At 39.6% G+C, this 19,337-nt stretch overlaps 1 protein-coding gene across 16 annotated transcripts in view; it reads right to left on the minus strand.

The window, feature by feature from the left end:
- The window catches only part of ank1a (ankyrin 1, erythrocytic a), a 132,815-nt gene that overhangs the window by 65,675 nt on the left and 47,803 nt on the right, over positions 1–19,337 (minus strand). For 12 of the 16 annotated variants that reach the window (XM_042487611.1, XM_042487605.1, XM_042487600.1 and 9 more), the window contains one exon: positions 5,336–5,428. The exons of the other annotated variants lie outside the window; for them this stretch is intronic. In XM_042487611.1, the coding sequence (XP_042343545.1) occupies positions 5,336–5,374 (39 nt within the window). In that variant the 5' untranslated portion in view covers positions 5,375–5,428. The remainder of the gene's footprint in view (positions 1–5,335; positions 5,429–19,337) is intronic. 16 annotated transcript variants of the gene reach the window in all.

The following is a 19,337-nucleotide window of genomic DNA, read 5'->3' on the forward strand; positions in this document are numbered from 1 at the left end:
AGAAAGATTTTCCATTGCAAAGGAGTTTTCTATAGCGTTCGACCAGCACTTCTTTTGGAGTATACTTCAACCTTTACCATGCACTCTATGCATTCACCTAAAACTCATGCACATGCTTGCATGCATGCACATTGATTGTTGCTCAGTTTCTTGCACTTTTTGTCACACAAAAACTCAAACCGGGGCCTAAAATTTCAATAGAAAAAGAAAAACAAAAGCTGCTGTTTTAAAGGGGAACCTAAGTAAAAACTTTTTAAAAGTCACGAATGAGAAAAACTCAAGGCAAATGGGTTGAATTTATAAAAATTAAGTTTAGCAAGTTAATAAGTTAAAAAACTGGTAACACCTAAATTCTCTGTAGGTCGATTTTTCAAGTAGAGTCTTTGTATCATTTCAACAGCTTTGAGATTCCACAATTCAACTGTTTCAGTCTATTCCTTAGATGTCTGACAGATTTTCTCGAGTATATGCTACAATTCACTACATATTCTCAGAATAATTTAGTTCAAGTTCAACTCCATTAAACTGAGAACACGCATCTATATACTTTATAAATATACATCTACAAATTTGAAACAGTTGAAAACTCAGCTAAAAAACTTTTTAAATGTTACAAATACTTCATAAACTATCAATAGGTGGACAAAAAGGACTGATCAGATTTGAAAAAGTGAAAAAGTCTGGACATGACTTTCATAAATCCTTGTGAGCAACAAGCTAAACATTGAAGGAGAAATTCAATGTATTTTCACATTGTTTTAAAACAAAATAAGAAAATTGTTCAGTTTGGACTGGTAATATCCATATTTCATAATACAGTGACCTGCGTATGGAACATTTTTCAATTCAGCCTTACGTTTTTCCTGATATAGGCCCCATTTATGCTTATGCTAGCATAAAAATGTGCTGGTAAAAGTTTTTTAAACTACTGTTTATAAAGAAAATGTTGCCACCTGCTATGCTACATGAATTCTTATTGAAGGTTTGACATTTCTACTTTCAAAGGTGAATTTTTTGCAAATGTTAAACCTGCAACAGTGAACCTATTCTGCAAGTGTGGTCTGCATTTATAAAGCCATTCAGGTTAAAGTAACTTTGGATGGCTTCATTGAAAGTATTCTTTGTGGGCCAAATAGTTCCTGTGAGGCGTCTCACTGTTGCAAAGAGCCAGAAAAGATCGGTTCTTAATGGGTCAGCAAGACGAGGAGAATCCCGCTCTTCTGTCTCCTTCCTAAAGTTGGTATCTGGCCAACTGAGACATTATTACACGACTTCTGCAGGTTTGCACAATAGCAGCAAAGCCCCCTCTACCTTTTATCTGAATTATGTGAAGCTGGTATCAATAACCCTGGGACAAAAATGAGAGTTACAATATTTGAATAAGCCACGGCCTTTCACATGTAAATTAAACTCTGCCCCCCTAGCCGAAACAAATTACAGCCAACTGCTGGTGGCTGGACATGAATGGGCTTCCTAATGTAGTCTGCATCTACAGTGGGCCGGGGAGCAGCTGGAAAAGAGAAACTGAGACGGGGGAGAATTTATGTGACAGTGCAGAGTGTGACAGTTTGCTTTTTTTTCATATTGAGTCTGCCATGCAGCCGTACTGTGACGAATGGGGCTTGGCTCCCTGAGCATCTGTCTCCAAGGACTCACTGAGGGGTAATTAGAGCTGTGGGATGATAGGGGATATTCTCCAGGCCCACTAACTATTAATGGTGGCAAAGGGGACGGGGCCTTTACACAGACCTCTGACATCTCACACTTCTGTTTTACAGGATGGGGCGGGGTGGGAGGGGGCGTTTGATGAAGCGTTAGATTTTGGTGTAAATTAAATCAGCCCTCAGGGGAAGAGTCACAGTTTGTGAGACCAGTTTGAGGGATGCTGGGAGTTTTCTGTCACTAGGCTGACCGCTCTGCATTATTCTAAATGTGTTTAGCGGGCTGAGAATAACGGATTAGGCTGAAACTTTAAAAGAAAACTTTTGTCTATCACATGGATACTAAACTTGCTTTGACCGGGGCCACTTTTGCAAAATGATAGGCTGCCAGGGGCCAGTTAATAAACAACATTAAGAATTAATATATGAATAATATTCCCCGGGTGTTTTTTTCTGTATATACAGGCTCTATGTTGATGCTCTTTTATGCTCTCTGGCCCCTTATTTCCATTCAAAGTACCAAAAGAAAAGAAAAAATTCCAACCTAAAGGAATTTGTTTTTATTGCAGCACCCTATTGTGGGCCAGATCTGGCCTGCAGGCAGTAAGGTAATTGTGACTAGTCTTACTCTGAAAGCAGTAATTTTTGGTAACAGACACAAGTGGTCAGACAATCAGGATGTAAACAAACTGCCAGGTTTGTCAAATTTTAGTTGAAACTAAACATTATTGTAAACATCTATAATAGTTACCATATTAGACTCGAAGATGGCACCCATTCATTTGACTGAAGTTTTCTCCCTTCCCTGGTCCACTTGGCTCATATACTTTACATTAGGATGCCATCACAAACATTAAATTTAAAAAATGAAAAAAAGGGGCGCCTGGTGGATAGAGCGGTGCCCCATATACAGGGGTTGTGTCCTCGTCGGGGCCACCGCGCAAAAAATGCTTTTTGGACCACAGCGGCTTTTTTGTTGCAGTGCTGTGGCTGGCCACTGGGACAAACAGACAGCAAAGCCGAATGGTGTTTTCTTAAATTATACATCCACACTTTTCCTGTGCAATAAGGGATTTAAGTGACTTCACTTTAGTGGCTACACCGCTTACAGCCTGAATGATTGTCTGACCGTTCATGTTTGTTGCCATGTTATACCTATTTTGAGAGATTTAGCTACATTTTCATCTCTCATTAATGTCTTTGGTGACTGTTCTGATAGATTGAACCGATGGCTGGAGCTGCAACGATAAATATGTTAAAGTTGTAAAAGTGGATAGATACAGGACTGGGGCAGTAAAGGAAGGAGTTGAGGGCTGCTGGCAGGAGGAAACACTGTATCACTCTCTAGTAAACACTAGTTGAGGAAGCTGACACCCTGTTGCAGGGATGTGGTTTATGCTGCTGTTTTCCACTGCTGTGTTGGCTAAGGGCCAGTGAGGGAGATTTGGGCTCTTCAGGACGATCACTGCGCCACTCAGGAACACACAGGGCCAGCAATCACCACACTCCTCCTGTCTGCACTGTATTTTATATTCCTCACTTCTTGTCATTTATGTCATCTGTAAACCATAAGGGGGTTATTACACTGGTCCTACAGTCCCAGCTGCTTTGAGCTGCTTTGAGCTGCTTTGAGCCTTTACTTCTTACAGGATGGTCTGTATAGTCCTAACTGACAGGGGTGGGGGGTTGTAGTATTGTGATATTTTGCATGGCACAATTTTATCAATAAACATAGTATCGTCTTTTAATTGTAGAAATTATTAATATTGCAAATATAAATGAAATTTTTGGTAGCCTACTAGAATAATAACACCAATTGCTTTGTCAGTGCATTAGATATATTTTGCTGTAATAAAAATGACTGAGGTGAGATCAACACACTCAAACCTTGCCTTTGGGGTCATAATTTGCAGATGAAAAAGGTGATAAAGATGTTAATATCTTAATACTCTCTGCATATCACAAAAACTTTGAAAACCCAAGAATACTGTAACGTGATTTAAGTATCGTGAGGCCTTTGGTTATTCCCACCCCGACTAACTGACAGACAGAGACAAATTAAAAAGATATTTTTTTCACTCATTCACACAAAATTTAAAAGAACATTCAAAAGGAAAAATACAACTGGCCAATGCACACGCATTCATGAGCATCACCGAGGGAAAGACAATACTCCATATTGTTGTGTGTTGTTAAACACTGTGGGTTTACCTTCAATCTGTGTGAAATGTGTTGTTTTTGTTCTTGTGTTTCTGGATTTCCAAATGCTTTATTTTGACTGTTGATAATTGAGGTTGATTAATAACCAAATGATGCTCCAGAGGGTTTGGGAGCAATATGGAGATCGGGAGAGAAGGTTTGGGAATTTGACATGAGAGCAAGGGGGGAAGTAGGATTTGAGGGGAAATCATCATGGGTAAAGGTCGTCTGGAACAGGTTTCCCAGCAGTCTTATTGCATCTTAGATGATCTCTCCTCCCCAGAGTGAAAGTGGACTCAAGATCATCTATCAGATAGGTGCAATAAAACGTTTGGCAAACGTGTCCCTGACTGTTAAAAACAGATCAAACTTGACAAAACACAGGCACAGCACATGACAAACAGTGACAGGACATACACAACAGCCACAATACACAAACACGACACCGGCACATCAAAGGCACGGGCAGAGACAGGCACCACCACAACATCTAGAGCAGAAACACCACAATGGAAAACACACAAAGACAGACTGAAGCACAGACACAACACAGACGGGCATTCAACTTAAATTTGACTAATACACAGTCTGAAGTCATGCACAGACGGAAATCGAGCATGCACACAAACACACTGATAAGAATTAAGAGGTCAACCCTCCCAAAACACACACATAAGACTCGCACACTTCCCCTGCTTCCCTTTCTCGCTTTGGCTCACACACACACATACACACACATACACACAAACATAAACACACACACACACACACACACAAACTGCATGTGTTTTGATTTAATCCTACACACAAACACAGTGGTACAAATGACAAGCATATTTTATAAATCAGAAGAACCCACAGGAAAAATACTTAGACTCTTGTCTGTTATCACTACTGTGAACCTGTGATGTGTGAAGTACTTTGTGTAAAAGTATACGCAGACGTGCTAAAAACTTGTATCCAGTTGATAGGAAATATATCAAATCTATATTTTGCCCGTGGACTCTTGCCATGTAATATGCTGCTTGAGAACATTAATTTCAGGGAAATCACAGACACTGATATAGATGTGAATAAAGATACAGATACACACTCATGTTGTATATCAATGTGAGACTAAAAGGAAAAAGAAAACGCAAACAACCAAATGAAGAAATAAAAAATCAGCAAGTTAGTACAATACGTCAAGCAAGGACGGGAACAAAGAAAAAGCTCCAGCCTGATCCCACGACACCTGACTGAATTAGCTCACAGCACAACAGCAACACTGGAAAGTCAAAGGAACCAGAACTACAATACCATAAGCAACACACAACAAAAACAAGAGAGATAAAGATAAAAACAACAACAACAGCAGAGCAACAGTGACACAAACTTTAAGTGACAGATACAGGATGGTCATAAATACAGAATATATATACATATAGATATATAGAAATAGGAAAAAGCCAGATATACGTGTTGCAGATATTTACTTCATCATCATAGTGCCATACTCCTTGGCCATCCGGCATCTCAGAGCTCACACTACTGTCCTGATCGATTAGCCAGCGATGCACGGCGTGGGCCTAAAAGGACATACGACATAAAGACAGAGCCCAGTTAATCGCAACAGTGAGAAGCAGAGACGGAGAGACAGAAGAGGAGAGGGAGAGGAGGACAGAAAACAATGGCAAGGAAATGAGAAAGCTTCAAAGAGGAAACAGGTGAAAACATTATATTGAGACACAGGTAGAAAACAAGGTGGAGGGAGAGGGGGAGGAGGAAGAGAGCAGGAAGAGGACCCACCCCACCCCGCCCCTATCCCATCCCACCTTGCTTGTCCAACCCCTCCCTCCCCCCAAAGAACGCTCCCTGTCAGGAAACAGGTCAGGTCAGAATGAGTGGTATGAGTGTGAAAGCACGATATGGCACGACACGAGGATATCACATACAGTGGTGAGCGCCGGGCGACGCCACACTGATGGCGATGGAGGCGGATCTGGTGTTGATGGTTTGTAGCTCACAGATGGATCAGCTGCAACCTACAGTACTCGCCGAAATGAGTCGGGATTCCTTTACAGATAACGATTGTGCGAGTGGCACCGGGACACAAAATGTAGTGTACTTACCCAGAATTCACACATAGAAATGTGCAACCACATTTGTGCAGTAAAAGAACACACCACAAAATATCTAACACAACAACACAGAGAGAAACATACAATAAGACCAAGTCTGGCCTCTGACTGAGATGCATACAGAAACAGTGTACATACATACATATTACATTATATTTCAGAAACTAATATGAAGGCAGACTCGCAGATAGTGTGAACACAGCAAGAATGTTTGAAACAACAGTTATTCATAAAAAATGTCAACAAAGGTCTGAAAGCTCCAGACAGTAACCAGACAACACTTGCTTTTTTTCTGCTTCGCTCAGCGAATAAGAGACACATCTCCGAAATGTCTTCCTCCACACAGACAGACACACAGACAGAGGGAAGGATGCAGGTCAGTCCTGCTCTTACTCCCTCTGTTAAGATTCAGATCAAACACATACTGTAGCCAGCTCTAGTCCCGGTCACCCTGAACCACACACACACACGCACACGCACACACACACACACACACACACACACACACACACAACAAACTCCATCTGTTACTCCTGACTGTTGTCGTGTCAGCACCCAAAACAACCAAACGCAGCTCCTTTCGTGACGCTTGCCGCCCCTTTGCGGCACAAATACTTGTCAAGATTTACACTGGGGTGAAATCGCAGAATGCAGGGGATTAATTACCCTGTCATGGCTGCTACTGCACATTTACTCTTTACTTTACGCCAGCAATTTTACGGTACATGTGTTGTGTTTTTAAGATGCAGTGATGCAGGCTGTCATACCATGACACTGCAAAATAACATTTATTTTAGACTGAAGGGCCACTTAGCACACAAACTGTCGACTAAAGGAGAAAACTGTGAATTGGCCTCTTTAAAGGTATGTATGTAGTATATTATGCAGTGCTTCATATTATTCTGCAGAGACCCTGCTCTCTGCCTGTAGATTCTTCTTATTTTTGCTGTGGTCGGGAAGTTCGTGGGCTGCAAGTACTGGCAGTCGTGTGTGGTTCCCAGCAAGTAACAGCACACAGGTGAGCTTCGGACTTTATACAAAGGAAGCAACCAGGTACCAGACTGTAAGCATCCAAGCATGCATCCAAGATGTAGCTTAAAAAATCCCATCGCAGTGCCAAAAATGATAAAAGCCAAGCAGACAAAGCTCGTTCCAAAACTCGATTAGATCTGGGGTTGGCTTTAAGTTGATCTTTCACTGGCCAGTACAGAAGGATCGGATGGGTTCAAGAGAGACAAAGTTATCCTGTTTTCAGTTGGTTAACAGACCTAACAGGTAGGTGGACAGTTTAGTTAGCTTGCTGTAGTATCTTCTTTTCCTTTTTCAACAAATGTAACAGTGCTACAATAGTACGAAAGTCTGCAGTGTGCAGACCATAAACTGTATATAAACATGGAAATCGTGTCTACAATTTCTTCTACCGTAAAAAATGCACTGGTGATGTCGTTTGGAGCAAGAGCTTGTAAAGTAGTGATCTCCACGGTATCAAGTTTTTTGCCCATACACCCCTCCGACTAATCACGAGCAGCAACATTGAGCACGAGCACACTGATTGGCACACATAGCTGTCAATCATGACGGCAAACCTTGATTAATAGCATCAAATAACTTATTAAACCCAAACTTATCAGAAAAAGGAACACTTGAACAAAACATAATTTAAAGAACCCATGTTTGGGAAAAATGTATTTGATGTGTACTCTGATTTTTCAGTTTGGCCCATGCTTTCAGGTTAGGATCTATAGAGCTTAGGATCTATACTGAAGCCACCAGGGGAAGATCTATACGTTTTGGCTTCACTTCTGGTAGCTGTCATGTCGTCCATAATTATATACATTTTATGGCCCAAACAGAAATCAACAATTCCATTATAGTATACCTTTCCTAAAGAACATGACAAGAAAACATGAGGATATTATAGGTTTCCAGGTATAGACACACAAGCATTTATACACACATTTGTGTACTGTTGTATTTGTAAGAGCACACTACTTGCATGACCCTCGATGTAGGGACTGCATGTCTCAGTGGTAACTTGTGAAATGGTTGAGATGTAACAGAAATGGTTGGACACAGCCAACTGTGAAAAGGTGTTGAGTCGGGATTTCCAAAGCTAATCGACCATCCAACAAGCAGTACTGAAGGGAGTATCCTGGCTCCTTTACACTTTACCGTAATGCAAACCTAAACTAACATTCATTGCATCTTATAAATAAACCCTGTGTTTAATTTTATCTTTAAACTCAAGTCCTAACCTGAAAAACTCCTTTGGAGGCAGGGATAGACAAAATGTCCTTTTCCCTAAGGATTTTGCTCATCTTTCTACACTTGTGAGGACATTAGATTCCTATAAGGACAGAAATAGAGACACACACACACACAGACACACACACACACACACACAGAGGGAGCAAGACATACTGTGTCAGGTGTTGTGTCTACGAAGACAGATGCATTAGCTGCTGAACACATAGCAGGGTAGTGGAGGACAACACACAAAAACAGACGGAGTCCTTTCAAGGGTACAGTGAATCAGAAGGTGACAGCAGAGGCCAAAGTCCTCTGTTAGGACACCCGAAAACAGACAAAACAAACAGAAGGGTGTACACCCAGACAGCAGTGCAGTGCCTGTTCTATATTTGATCCTTTTTTAACTTTCTAAGCATGAATGTGCACTTTTCATGACCTTCACCTGTGAGAAATATTTACAGAAACAGATACTCTGTAACACTGTCTGCATGTGGAGCAGTGTGTGTGTGTGTGTGTGTGTGTGTGTGTGTGTGTACGTGATGCACAGCGGCGTCATCCGTAGAGTTTGTGGTGAGTTACAGAGCGTGTCAGCTTAAAAGAATAATTGGATTAAGTAGCAGACGGCTACTGATGACAGGGAGAGACGGGTGAAGGGGTGTTGGAGGAGGAAGAGAAGGAGGGGGGGAGACAGAGTGAGACAGAGGGGGGAGAGAGGTGCTGATAAGAGTAACAGGCCATTTGCTGCTGAGCCTCTGGGAGCCTGAGGGCAGCGAAAAGACACAGAGGGAACTCAAACCGTTACGCTATAGATTAGAGGGATAAAGGGATAACACTCGTAGTCTCTGGACAACTAACTAGCAGCCTTTTGGCATTTGGGTATACTTTACATCAAACTCCAAGACAAGCGTAAGACAACCAATATGAGTCATGTACAGCAGAAAAGAAAAAGAATTCGTCATTTTGTGTCTGTTTGCTTTCAAACCCTCCTGATGGCCTTTGGAGTAGAGCCACTCTGGAGGATGTTACCTCTCCACACTCACAGCTCATCCTTTACAGTGTCAGCTGCAGAGCCAGAGCTGAGGATGAAACTGAGGACAGGAGTCAAATAAGAGATGAGTGCGGGTCAGAGGAAAGCTCATATTAAAAAAAAGAGGAGGTTATGAGAGAGAAGCCGAAGAATTATTGGAGAGTAATCTACTGAGAAAGGAGCACTGATGAAAGAGGGCATAACACGAAGCTGCTGCTGTGTTTTATTTGTCACGAGTATCATTTGTTGTATGTTGACACAGATGACCTCAGGTGGAGCAGAAAAACACTGGAGCAGAAGCAGAATGTGCTAATACTGCATGGAAATGTAAAAAGCAGGGTTTTACCAATATATTTCCATGACTTTTCCATGACTTTGACGCAAATTTTAAAAACCTTAAATTATGTGACATGAGTTATGTTTTTTTATTTTGGTTTAGGGGAGGAACATACAACTTTAAATGGCTATATTTTACATATATTTTACTTACTTTAGTTTAAAAAAAAATGGCAATTCTTAATTTTTTTTTTAAGAATACATGTACATACATGTTGCTTTTCTTTTTTAAAAAACCAAAAATTGTAACATTTATCGCAGCCAGACACTGTAAAAACAGAAATTATTGTTGGATTTTCAAATTTCAAACGTTCCTTGAACACATCACGTGTTATTATACAGGTTTGTGAAACAAAATTCCATGACTTTTCCAAAACTTTCAGGGTATATTTAGATTTCCAATTTTTTCCAGACCTGGAAATTGCTATTTGCAAATTATATGACTGTTTCAGGTTATACATGACTATATAACCCCTGAAAGAGGTAAAAATGTGAAATTAAAACACATATTTAATAATTTTTTTTTTTATAGGTGACAGTCAAACAGTCAATAGAGCTTTTGTATAAAACTCCAAATGTGCATGTTTTGCTTGTTACTGTATGTAACTGTTACATAGCAATTTTCTTTTTCTTCTTCAGTCACACAAAAAGACGAAGTTTCATCCACATGAAGTTGTCGACTGCAGCTGATTTCACATTCACTACACATACGGTTATACTGACAGTCAACAGAACATGCTGTGGTCAGTTTACAACAGGCGCACCAGAGATGATTACAGTCCACCTCAGATCAGTCCATCTGATTTAAATTCATACACAATGAATGAGCACAGATACAACAGTAAAATACAAAAGCAGCCTACAACAATATCACATAAAAACACATCACGCATGTCCTGATTAATTAGCCTTCCTGCAGTAACCCATACAGAGACATGGCTAAGGTTACAATGTAAATCTGCTTATTGTAGTGCCACCATCTGGCAGACATAGATTTTCAAAACAACAAAATCAAAATTTGTGCACATTTTATGCAGTCTAGTGATCTATATTTTTGCAAGGTTGCAGGGCTATGAAACCACAGGTTAATAATATGTCACCCTGAAATGTTTCAAATCAGCACACAACCACTGTAATGAAGTTAAAATAAAAGCGGGGGGGGGGACAAAAAATCAGCTTAAGATGAAGAATTGGTGGCATTTGCAGGGGTAAAATAAGGCCAGCAAATCCAAAAATTCATGATTTTTGTTGCTTTTATGGTGCAATCCCACTTCCTTTCTTTTTTTTTGTTTTAAGACATGGTCTCAAACCTCTGTCATTTTTAAATGTAAAAGATGTAGAACCTGGGGGGGGGGGGGGAATCACTCGAATCATCCTGAATCGAATCCTGTTTTTGATTATACTTATTGATCATGTATAACCATTAAATTAGCCTGTAGGTTTTCCATACCATAGACTGTATAAAAAAGATGAATTACATGTCAGCTCCCCAAAAGTGAAGCCAAAACATCTCAATTGCCCCCTGGCGGCTAGCTGGAGTATAGGATATAAACCCCACCCCTCTTCATAGCAAATGGGTCATGGCACAAACTAAATACTCAAACAACAAATCACCCTGATGTTTGTTCAAGTGTTTGTTTTTCTGAGTTTGGTTATTAGTACTGAAAACATACTTAAAAATGGGGTTTGACATCATGATTGACAGCTGTGTGTGCCACTGAGTGCCCGCCATCAATAGTGCTATTTGGGATTGGTTGGTCAGGTATATTGGGCGGGAATTTGATATCTTGGAGATCACTACTGCGCAGACTCTGGCTCCAAGTGACATCACTAGCGCAACATGGCAGCAGCCGTATCCGAGATATTTTGGCTTCAGTTTGGTACAGAGGGAGGAAGTGCAGATGATGCATTGTCCATCTTTATATAAAGTCATTGGTCCATACTGTTGTTACACTTTTTTCATAATGAATTAAAGTCTTTTTATAACTGAAATAAATACAAGGCAAGATATTTAGAAAAATGCCATTGATAAAATCAGCGTAAAGGCATTAAAAGTCAGGGCAGGGATCATTATTAGAATACGTAAAACTGGTGAGCTGCCAGCTTTAAAAAAAAAATAAAAAATTCCTGCCAAGCAGTTTGCACAGCTCTCCCATTAGAATAAGCCCTCCACAGGGAGAGAACAGCTCTCTGCTGCTCAATAGACCTGCACCGCCTCAATAACCCACACTCCCTCCGTTAGAACAGGGAGAACAATAAGGTACAAAGGAGCTGCGATATACAAATGACTGTAGCATTAAGAACCAAGCACCTTCCTCGAAACACCTATTCATCAGTCCAGCTTGTTTTACCCCCGCAGTGCATCAGCTTCTCTCTCCATCGTCCACCTTTCTGTCCATTATCGTCAAGTGCAAGAGAAACATCGAGTAATCAAAGCTCTAATGCCATGAGTCAAACTAGGCCAACGCCTGGTGAAAGGCTGACACAGTATCTAAACTAAATGGACCCCTACTAAATTATTCAACTCCTAAGAAAAAAATCAAGTGGAGTTATAACAAGACAGCAACATTACTGAGGTGCTGGACAGTAAAGAGCTCTTCTCAGAATTCCATAATGCACCTGATTTATCTTGTCTTCACTTCTTCTTTCAACACGACTTAACTGAACACATCACAGAGGATATTAGAGGCCCTAATGTGATAAACTACATGGTCGATTAAAGTAGACATGAAACACAGCAACATGAAAGTGGCGTCTATCAGTGAAACGGGAGCTCAGAAAAGTACAAAAATAGGAAAAATTTAACAGGTTCAGAATACATTGCATGAGGACAAGGTATTGTTTGAGAATTTTTTTTTAATGCTTCTGTTACTGACATGAAACCTGAATTAACCCATAGCAAGCCAATACTTCTCTTGATACCTTACAAATATACCCTGTAAGTCATTACAATAAAAAACTCTCTGAATCATCATTAGCATTTCAATATAATTAGTTTCTCAAATAATTAAAACATGTCTCCAAACAATAACTTACTTATCTCAAAACATTTAATATCGCAAAAAAATCTTAAAATAAGGACCAAGTATCGCAGCATAATTAAAAACTTGACAAAAGTTTGACAAAAAATGACACTTAATTTGAAATAATGAGTAATAAACTAAATAAACTCAAGCTACTGAGACGCTTTCCCAAAATAAGGACTTACTTATCCTGAAATGAGTTAGTATCTTAAAATAAACTCTGTCAAAGCATTGCCTATCTAATAAGAAACAATGCTCAGTATTTTGAGAAAGCTTTTCGTTATACTGCTATATTAAGACATTATTTTGAGAAAGTTTCTATTTTATTATTGTATTATATTATACTATACAAACACTTATTGATATTTTTATCATATTATTAGTAATTCATTATTTTGAGACAGTAAGTCATTACTTATTATAATGACTTCCTATAGATTTGTTTTTCATCACATCACCGAAATGGGCTTCAATACATGTTGTATTATATTCATACTGGAAAATATTATCAGTATTGTGACACTGATGGAAACAATACTGTCTCAAGACTCAAGACTGAAAAAGGTACAAAGTAAGAAATGCTGGCAATTTTCCAACAGTATTAAGAAAGCAATTAGCCTTTTCATATGAGGCTTACATAATAACTAGTTATACAGTAATTGTAAGCTTGACAGTTTTGTTCCTTATGGAGTAAAAAACAATAGTAGTCATTCTGATACATTATTGATTTTAGACTCACCGGGGCTCGGAGAGTATAATATAGTTCTAACAATAGTTTTGATGATTTTACTGTCAATGTGTCAAATGGAATCCAAAACAAAATGTGGATATACATACTCTTAAGGCATGCAACATGCTGGTGTAGGTTATGACACTGTTATGGAACAACCTAAATTAAAAAAAATAAAAATTGTTTGCATTATAAAAAAAATAAGACATCCTGTAACTCGCCCCAAAAAACAAATAAATAAAACATGCCTGCCTGATACATTTGGGTGAGAGGTTTTACTTGTAAGCAGGCATAAAAGAGAGCAGATATAATTTAGAAGAGGTGACTTCCATCATGACAGAGAGTTAAGAAACAACCAAGTGAGAATAAGCAGGAGAACTCTGCAGATCTGATAAATTATGCATGGCAGAGAGCCGGCAGCAACCAGTCCGAGCTCCATCAGCAGAGGAGAGCTGGTTTCTGGAGGGGCACAGGTGGGACCCGCCAGGTGGGATGAAAGGAAAGGATGCTGCAGTCACCTCCAACTATCACCTCTACTCTGTTTTCTCCCTGTCTGTCTAACTCTCCATCTGGGCTCACATTCTCTCTCTACCTGTTGTGCAGAGCCACGCTCTTCATCCTTGACTGTCCACTCTGCCTCCATCTGTGTACAATGTGAGGCCCATGCAGAACACTCGCAGTAAGGATACCGTGGAGAGACATACAGGTGTTGACTCATCTTGATGGACAATTTTAGGCTGTTTGTATAGTTGTTAGAGCGCCTATGAGAGGCTTTACTTGTATGCATGTAAATAAACAGTATGAGAAAAGGGTCACATCGACAACTTGATATACAACGTGATACTTTTATGAATTGCTTTGACACTTTCAAGTATCAAAAATGACATATGGTACCAAATTATGATACCTAAGTCAACGGCCTCAGTGAGCCAATAAAGATGCAGTATGCTTATAAAAAGACCTACTAGTGCTGTTGAATAGCTTTCTTATGTTGCATGTTATAGAATAGAAGCATGAAGAAAAAAACATATTTTGTCCTGAAAGAGGACTCATGTTTGTGTTATATTTTAAGAGGCGTGACTACAGAGTGTCACATAGGTTTTAAAAACTGTTGAAGAGGAGATCGATAGTGTGGCTCTATTTTATCAGGCTCGATGCCCAAAATTGTCAAGGTGCTAAAACATAAAACCAAAGAGTTGAAACAGACAGCCAAAGTTAAACCACGTTATTTAAACAGGTTTTTTGTTTTAACAGGCATTTAATTTTAATTTTCTTTTTGTTAAAATGAATTTTATAAAATTGGCATTGAAAGAAGTATGGTTCAGGAACTGGAATCAAAGTCAAATAATTGATACTAAAAAAAAAATTGGAACGTTACCCAGCCCTAGTCACATCAAAAGCGGCAATGGTGACAAGCCCACAGAGAATTATCACCTGACTCTGCATCTCGTTGTTTTGGTTTTCCAGCAAACATTTTACTTTTTCTTTCACTCTAGCTGCTCATGTAAAATGTTTTCTTGATGAAAAGGCAGCTGTTTTCAGAAAAGGTCAGTGGCATTCACCTAAAAGTAAACAAGCTAATGGCACTAATGATGGATTGGAAATGTGCAACAAAAATTTTAGCAAAAACTTTTATCGAGTAAAAGCCAGAGACTATATCATATTATCTTGCACCACTTCACTTCTCAGCAGAGAAGAAAAGATAACGTTTTCTCTCTTCTCTCCTCTTCCAAGCTGTTGCATGTCCACTGCAGCAAAATCTGGGGACCAAAGATCCCTAGGAGTGCACCACACAGCACACTGATGAGCAAAAAAAAAAGCCATATTTTTTACCTTTCAAAAATGGTCACCATCCTGCCGCTGGTGAAGCAAACATACATTTTGCTCCCCATTGAAGATTTTTTTTATTGTAAAATCTAAAAGGCCCGAATTACAAAGGCAGCTACACAAATTAGTCAAAGTAATATGTCAAATGCAAAAAAATCATGGCCAACACAAACAACTGCATCAGTAAAGAGGAGCAGTAGCCACAATAGTATAAACAGCGGACACTACAGCACTGACAAAGAATTACAGAATTACAATTACAATATCAGACTTCAGACGAGGTTGTGTCAGGCCCTCTGCATTGGATTTCTTTCTGCAGTGTAATGAGGAGTTCCTGTTATTTTGCCCACCCCCTCTGATTCCTCCTAGTCCCACCCTCTGCTGTGAGCCTGTGGAGGTCAAAGGTCATCAAAGCAGAAAGATTAACATCATAGCACACAGAGGACATAGCGCTTTGATGTTCTCTGCAGAGGAGAGAAAGTACAACCTCTTCTGATCTTCAGCTCTGTTTGTACCTTTTTTTGTCTTCCTCAGAGAATACTTAACGGGGGATTGTCGAGGCAGCGAGTGGAGGAGTCTGTTTTAACAAAAGGACCTTTTAAACGCGTGGCTATGAGTGCCGGCTGACACCAGTATACTAAATGTAAACACTTATAGGAAGGCAGCAAAACCGGTTAATGTTAATAATCTGGAGTGGTCATTCATTTTTCTTTGACAGCGAAAGATAAAAAACTCAAAACAACAAAGGATTATGTGATTCCAGAGAGCTACAATGGAAATTCAATGATACACAGTGTTTACTGTGGTTGGAGCACTCTGAAGTTGAACTTTGACATGACGAAAGAGTGAACAATGTTTTTTTATGTTTTGTGTGAACCTTTGGGACTTGTGACATTTGCACTGACACTTTGTTAAACACCGAAGGGATGAGAAGAAAGAGAAGACACAGGAGTGGAGGCTACGAGGTTGAGAGAAGCCAATTTAAATTTCTTTATGTGTTTTATCAATGACATTTAGCTGCACCCCCTGCCCCTCCCTCTTATTTTCTCCTCTTTCCATTGAAAACCGTTGCTTTTCCATCCCAGACTATTTTTATCCAACATTTCATTACCATAATAAAACACATGCATGAAAAAAAAGATAAACTCAAAGAGACAGCTCAGCCAAAAACCTGGATTTGGGAGGCTTATTTTCATCTTTCTTTCTTGTCTTCTATTCTTTTATGTTGCTCTTTTCTTTTCGCTCAGAGAAATGGAAAGAGACATGCCTTTTCTTTCAGCCTGTGCCTCATTATGGTGCTTTTCAGGTCTGCTCTTTTGTATGGGGCCAGCCAGGAGCCGTGCACAAGCATAGCCGAGCAGCCGGTGGATTACCCAGACTCACGTCAACACTTCGACAGAACCACCAAGCACTCCAGCAAACACCCCTGCCAAGTGTAGCATGAACGTTACATGCTTTAATAAGTGTAGCCAAAGAGCCATGCCAAGACTAAACCAACAGGAACAGCTGCTGTGCCGCAGACATCAGTTTGGACAATACATCTAGGTCTTCAAACCAGGGCACAGCTATCATAATACTGGACAGAACGTATAACTGTCCACTGATAATCAGCATGCAGTGTGTAGTCTAGCCACACTGAGCATCACGTCTCAAACTGAACGCCAATATAATTAGACGTTCAGAAGTGATGGAAGTAATTTTTTTGTCACTGAAAAGCCTAAGGTCACAGAAACACAACATGCTGCGTCTCTTTGCTTAACATTTGCCCTGTAATAAAACATTTTCGGACGACACATGTTGAAATATATCATTATGAAGCACAGGTAACTGTATAAAAAAAATCTAGTCTAATTTCCAAAATAATTACTCTTTTAAGAAATGATTTATTTTATTCCCAAATATTCCATCATTTTAAATTATTACATATTCTTAACTTCATTTGTGTCAGTTATTTATGAAATTACAATAAAAGTAATCTCTATAAACAGATATCTGCTTATGTACGCAAAATATGCAGGCAACAGGACAAGATTTGGGTATCAGGCGGTTCAGAGAGCAAAAGAGGCTAGATGCACTGGCAAAAATGTCATCTTGGAAACCATCAATGACACCTCTGATGACATTTAACTTTTCCTTAGCTTTTCTATTTTATTCATCTACATTCATATGTAGATATGTATTTATAGAGATAAGCCAATATGTTGTCTGGACGTGTCTCAAGTTGTTAATCCAACTGTAAACAATGACTGGTGCATGGAAGACAAATCCTGGGCTGGATGTCTTCTGGTTACACCAGAACCCCTGAAATATTGGCCATTGCCCCGAAAGGCTTATTGTCGTTGGCGGATGATTGCAATATAGGCCATCTTTACACTCATAATGTAATATCTGTTTGAGGTAAAGAGAGCCAATCACACAAAATATCTATGTTTTAAAGCTGCCTTTGAGAAAGGTGTAACTTGAAATGACAAGTCCACAAATAATCATCACCAGTTCCTCCTCAGATCTACAAAGCCTTGTAGCTTCTGTTGTCGTCGTTGTTTTGGTTTAACAGCCAACAACTTATATGTTTCAGCTGAGTCTTTCTCATCATCCATGTTTCTATCTGCAGCAGGCAACTGTTTTCGGAGAAAACGCTCTAAAAACTAGACACATATTAAGTTGGTGATAAAAGTTAAGATAAAAGTAGAGTGAATATTCGTCATGAAATGGACAAACACACAAATTTATGCTAATCTGTATCTGCCGTACATGTAAATATGTAACCATTTACAAACAAGTTTGCACTCCACTGCCCCTGAGTGGCCAAAAAAAAAACAGTGCATGCAGGTTTAAGATGCAAAATAACCAAGCAGCAACCACTGAGGCTGAAAAATCAAGTCAGTGCAGAAGAGCCAAAAACTTCAGTTCCCTGAATGCCCACTTGAGGCTGGCTCCAGAAGCCAGTCAGTTCCCATAGACCTCCATGTTAAAATACCAAACTTTACAACAGAAATAAACATGTTTACAGCCTGGTACAAAAAAATGGGGCTCCTAAAGCAATGTGCCTGCTCATGACAACTATATTAGGGTTCAATTTATACATAACTTACCCATTTAAATTTTATGAAGGCTTCAAGTTATGTATAATTAAGGGCATTGCCACCTTAAGTGACAGATTGTCTGTGAGGTGCTGCTACTGTCTATAAGTCAGAGCCACCCCTCGCTCCTCCACAGCTCCACCCTTTCCATAATTATGGTCACTTCTGGTTCCAAAAAGAACAAGGTGGCGATGGCCAAAATGCCAGACTCGACGCTTTAAAATGACAGTCCACAAACCAATGGGTGACATCACGGTAGGTTCGTCCATTATTTCATATTTCATTTTCGATGAAAATAACAGAAACACAAACACGTTAGGACAATGAGGTCCTTGGCTCACGTGTGTATAGTATACACTATATATGTGTGCGCTCAGTAGTTGGTGGTCATAAATCAGAGCTGTACTCTCACCTCTCGACTTCCCTCCTGGGACAGAAAGACAGATACCCCCCTCTAAATGTGTCTCTACATGTGGGGCTTATTAAGCCTTTTTGCTGTCGCAAGTCAGTGTTTCTCCAACTCACACCTGTGTGCACAACACATGCACCTGCACATGTGAACACACATATACCAAATATCATATAAAGGCAGTTTTTCTAAAACAAGCTTCGGAGTCATGGTTTGAGAACTTCCATATTTTAAGCATTATATTGATCATAAAATTTACCTCAGCCAAAGCCTTTGGAATTTCCAAGAAGCAGCCCTGAGACTTTTCACACTACAGTGCCATTACATGGATAGGCAATAAAATCCAATAGATGGCTGCTGCATAGCTTTTAAGAGAAAACTTTATTGCAAGTATCCTTGATTAGATTCACAGTGGGGAAATTGAATCTGAAGGGTAATATTCTCAGGAGGGATCAGGACAAAAACAGCAGCCAGCGAGCTGTGAGGGTGAGAGACAAAGCATTAAGCCTGTCAAATCCCACAGAAAAATGGATTCGTCTTTCTAACCTTTAGAAAGAGAAAGCCCCCCCAAAAAAAGCCTACAGAGTGGGCTCAGAGAGTGTGATGAGAGAAAATTACATTTTAAGAGCTTTAATGTAACACCTACGAGCCTGGTGCGAAGGTTGGCACCATTAA

This window comes from Plectropomus leopardus, chromosome 6 (genome assembly GCF_008729295.1).
Source record: "Plectropomus leopardus isolate mb chromosome 6, YSFRI_Pleo_2.0, whole genome shotgun sequence".
Lineage (NCBI taxonomy): Eukaryota > Metazoa > Chordata > Actinopteri > Perciformes > Serranidae > Plectropomus > Plectropomus leopardus.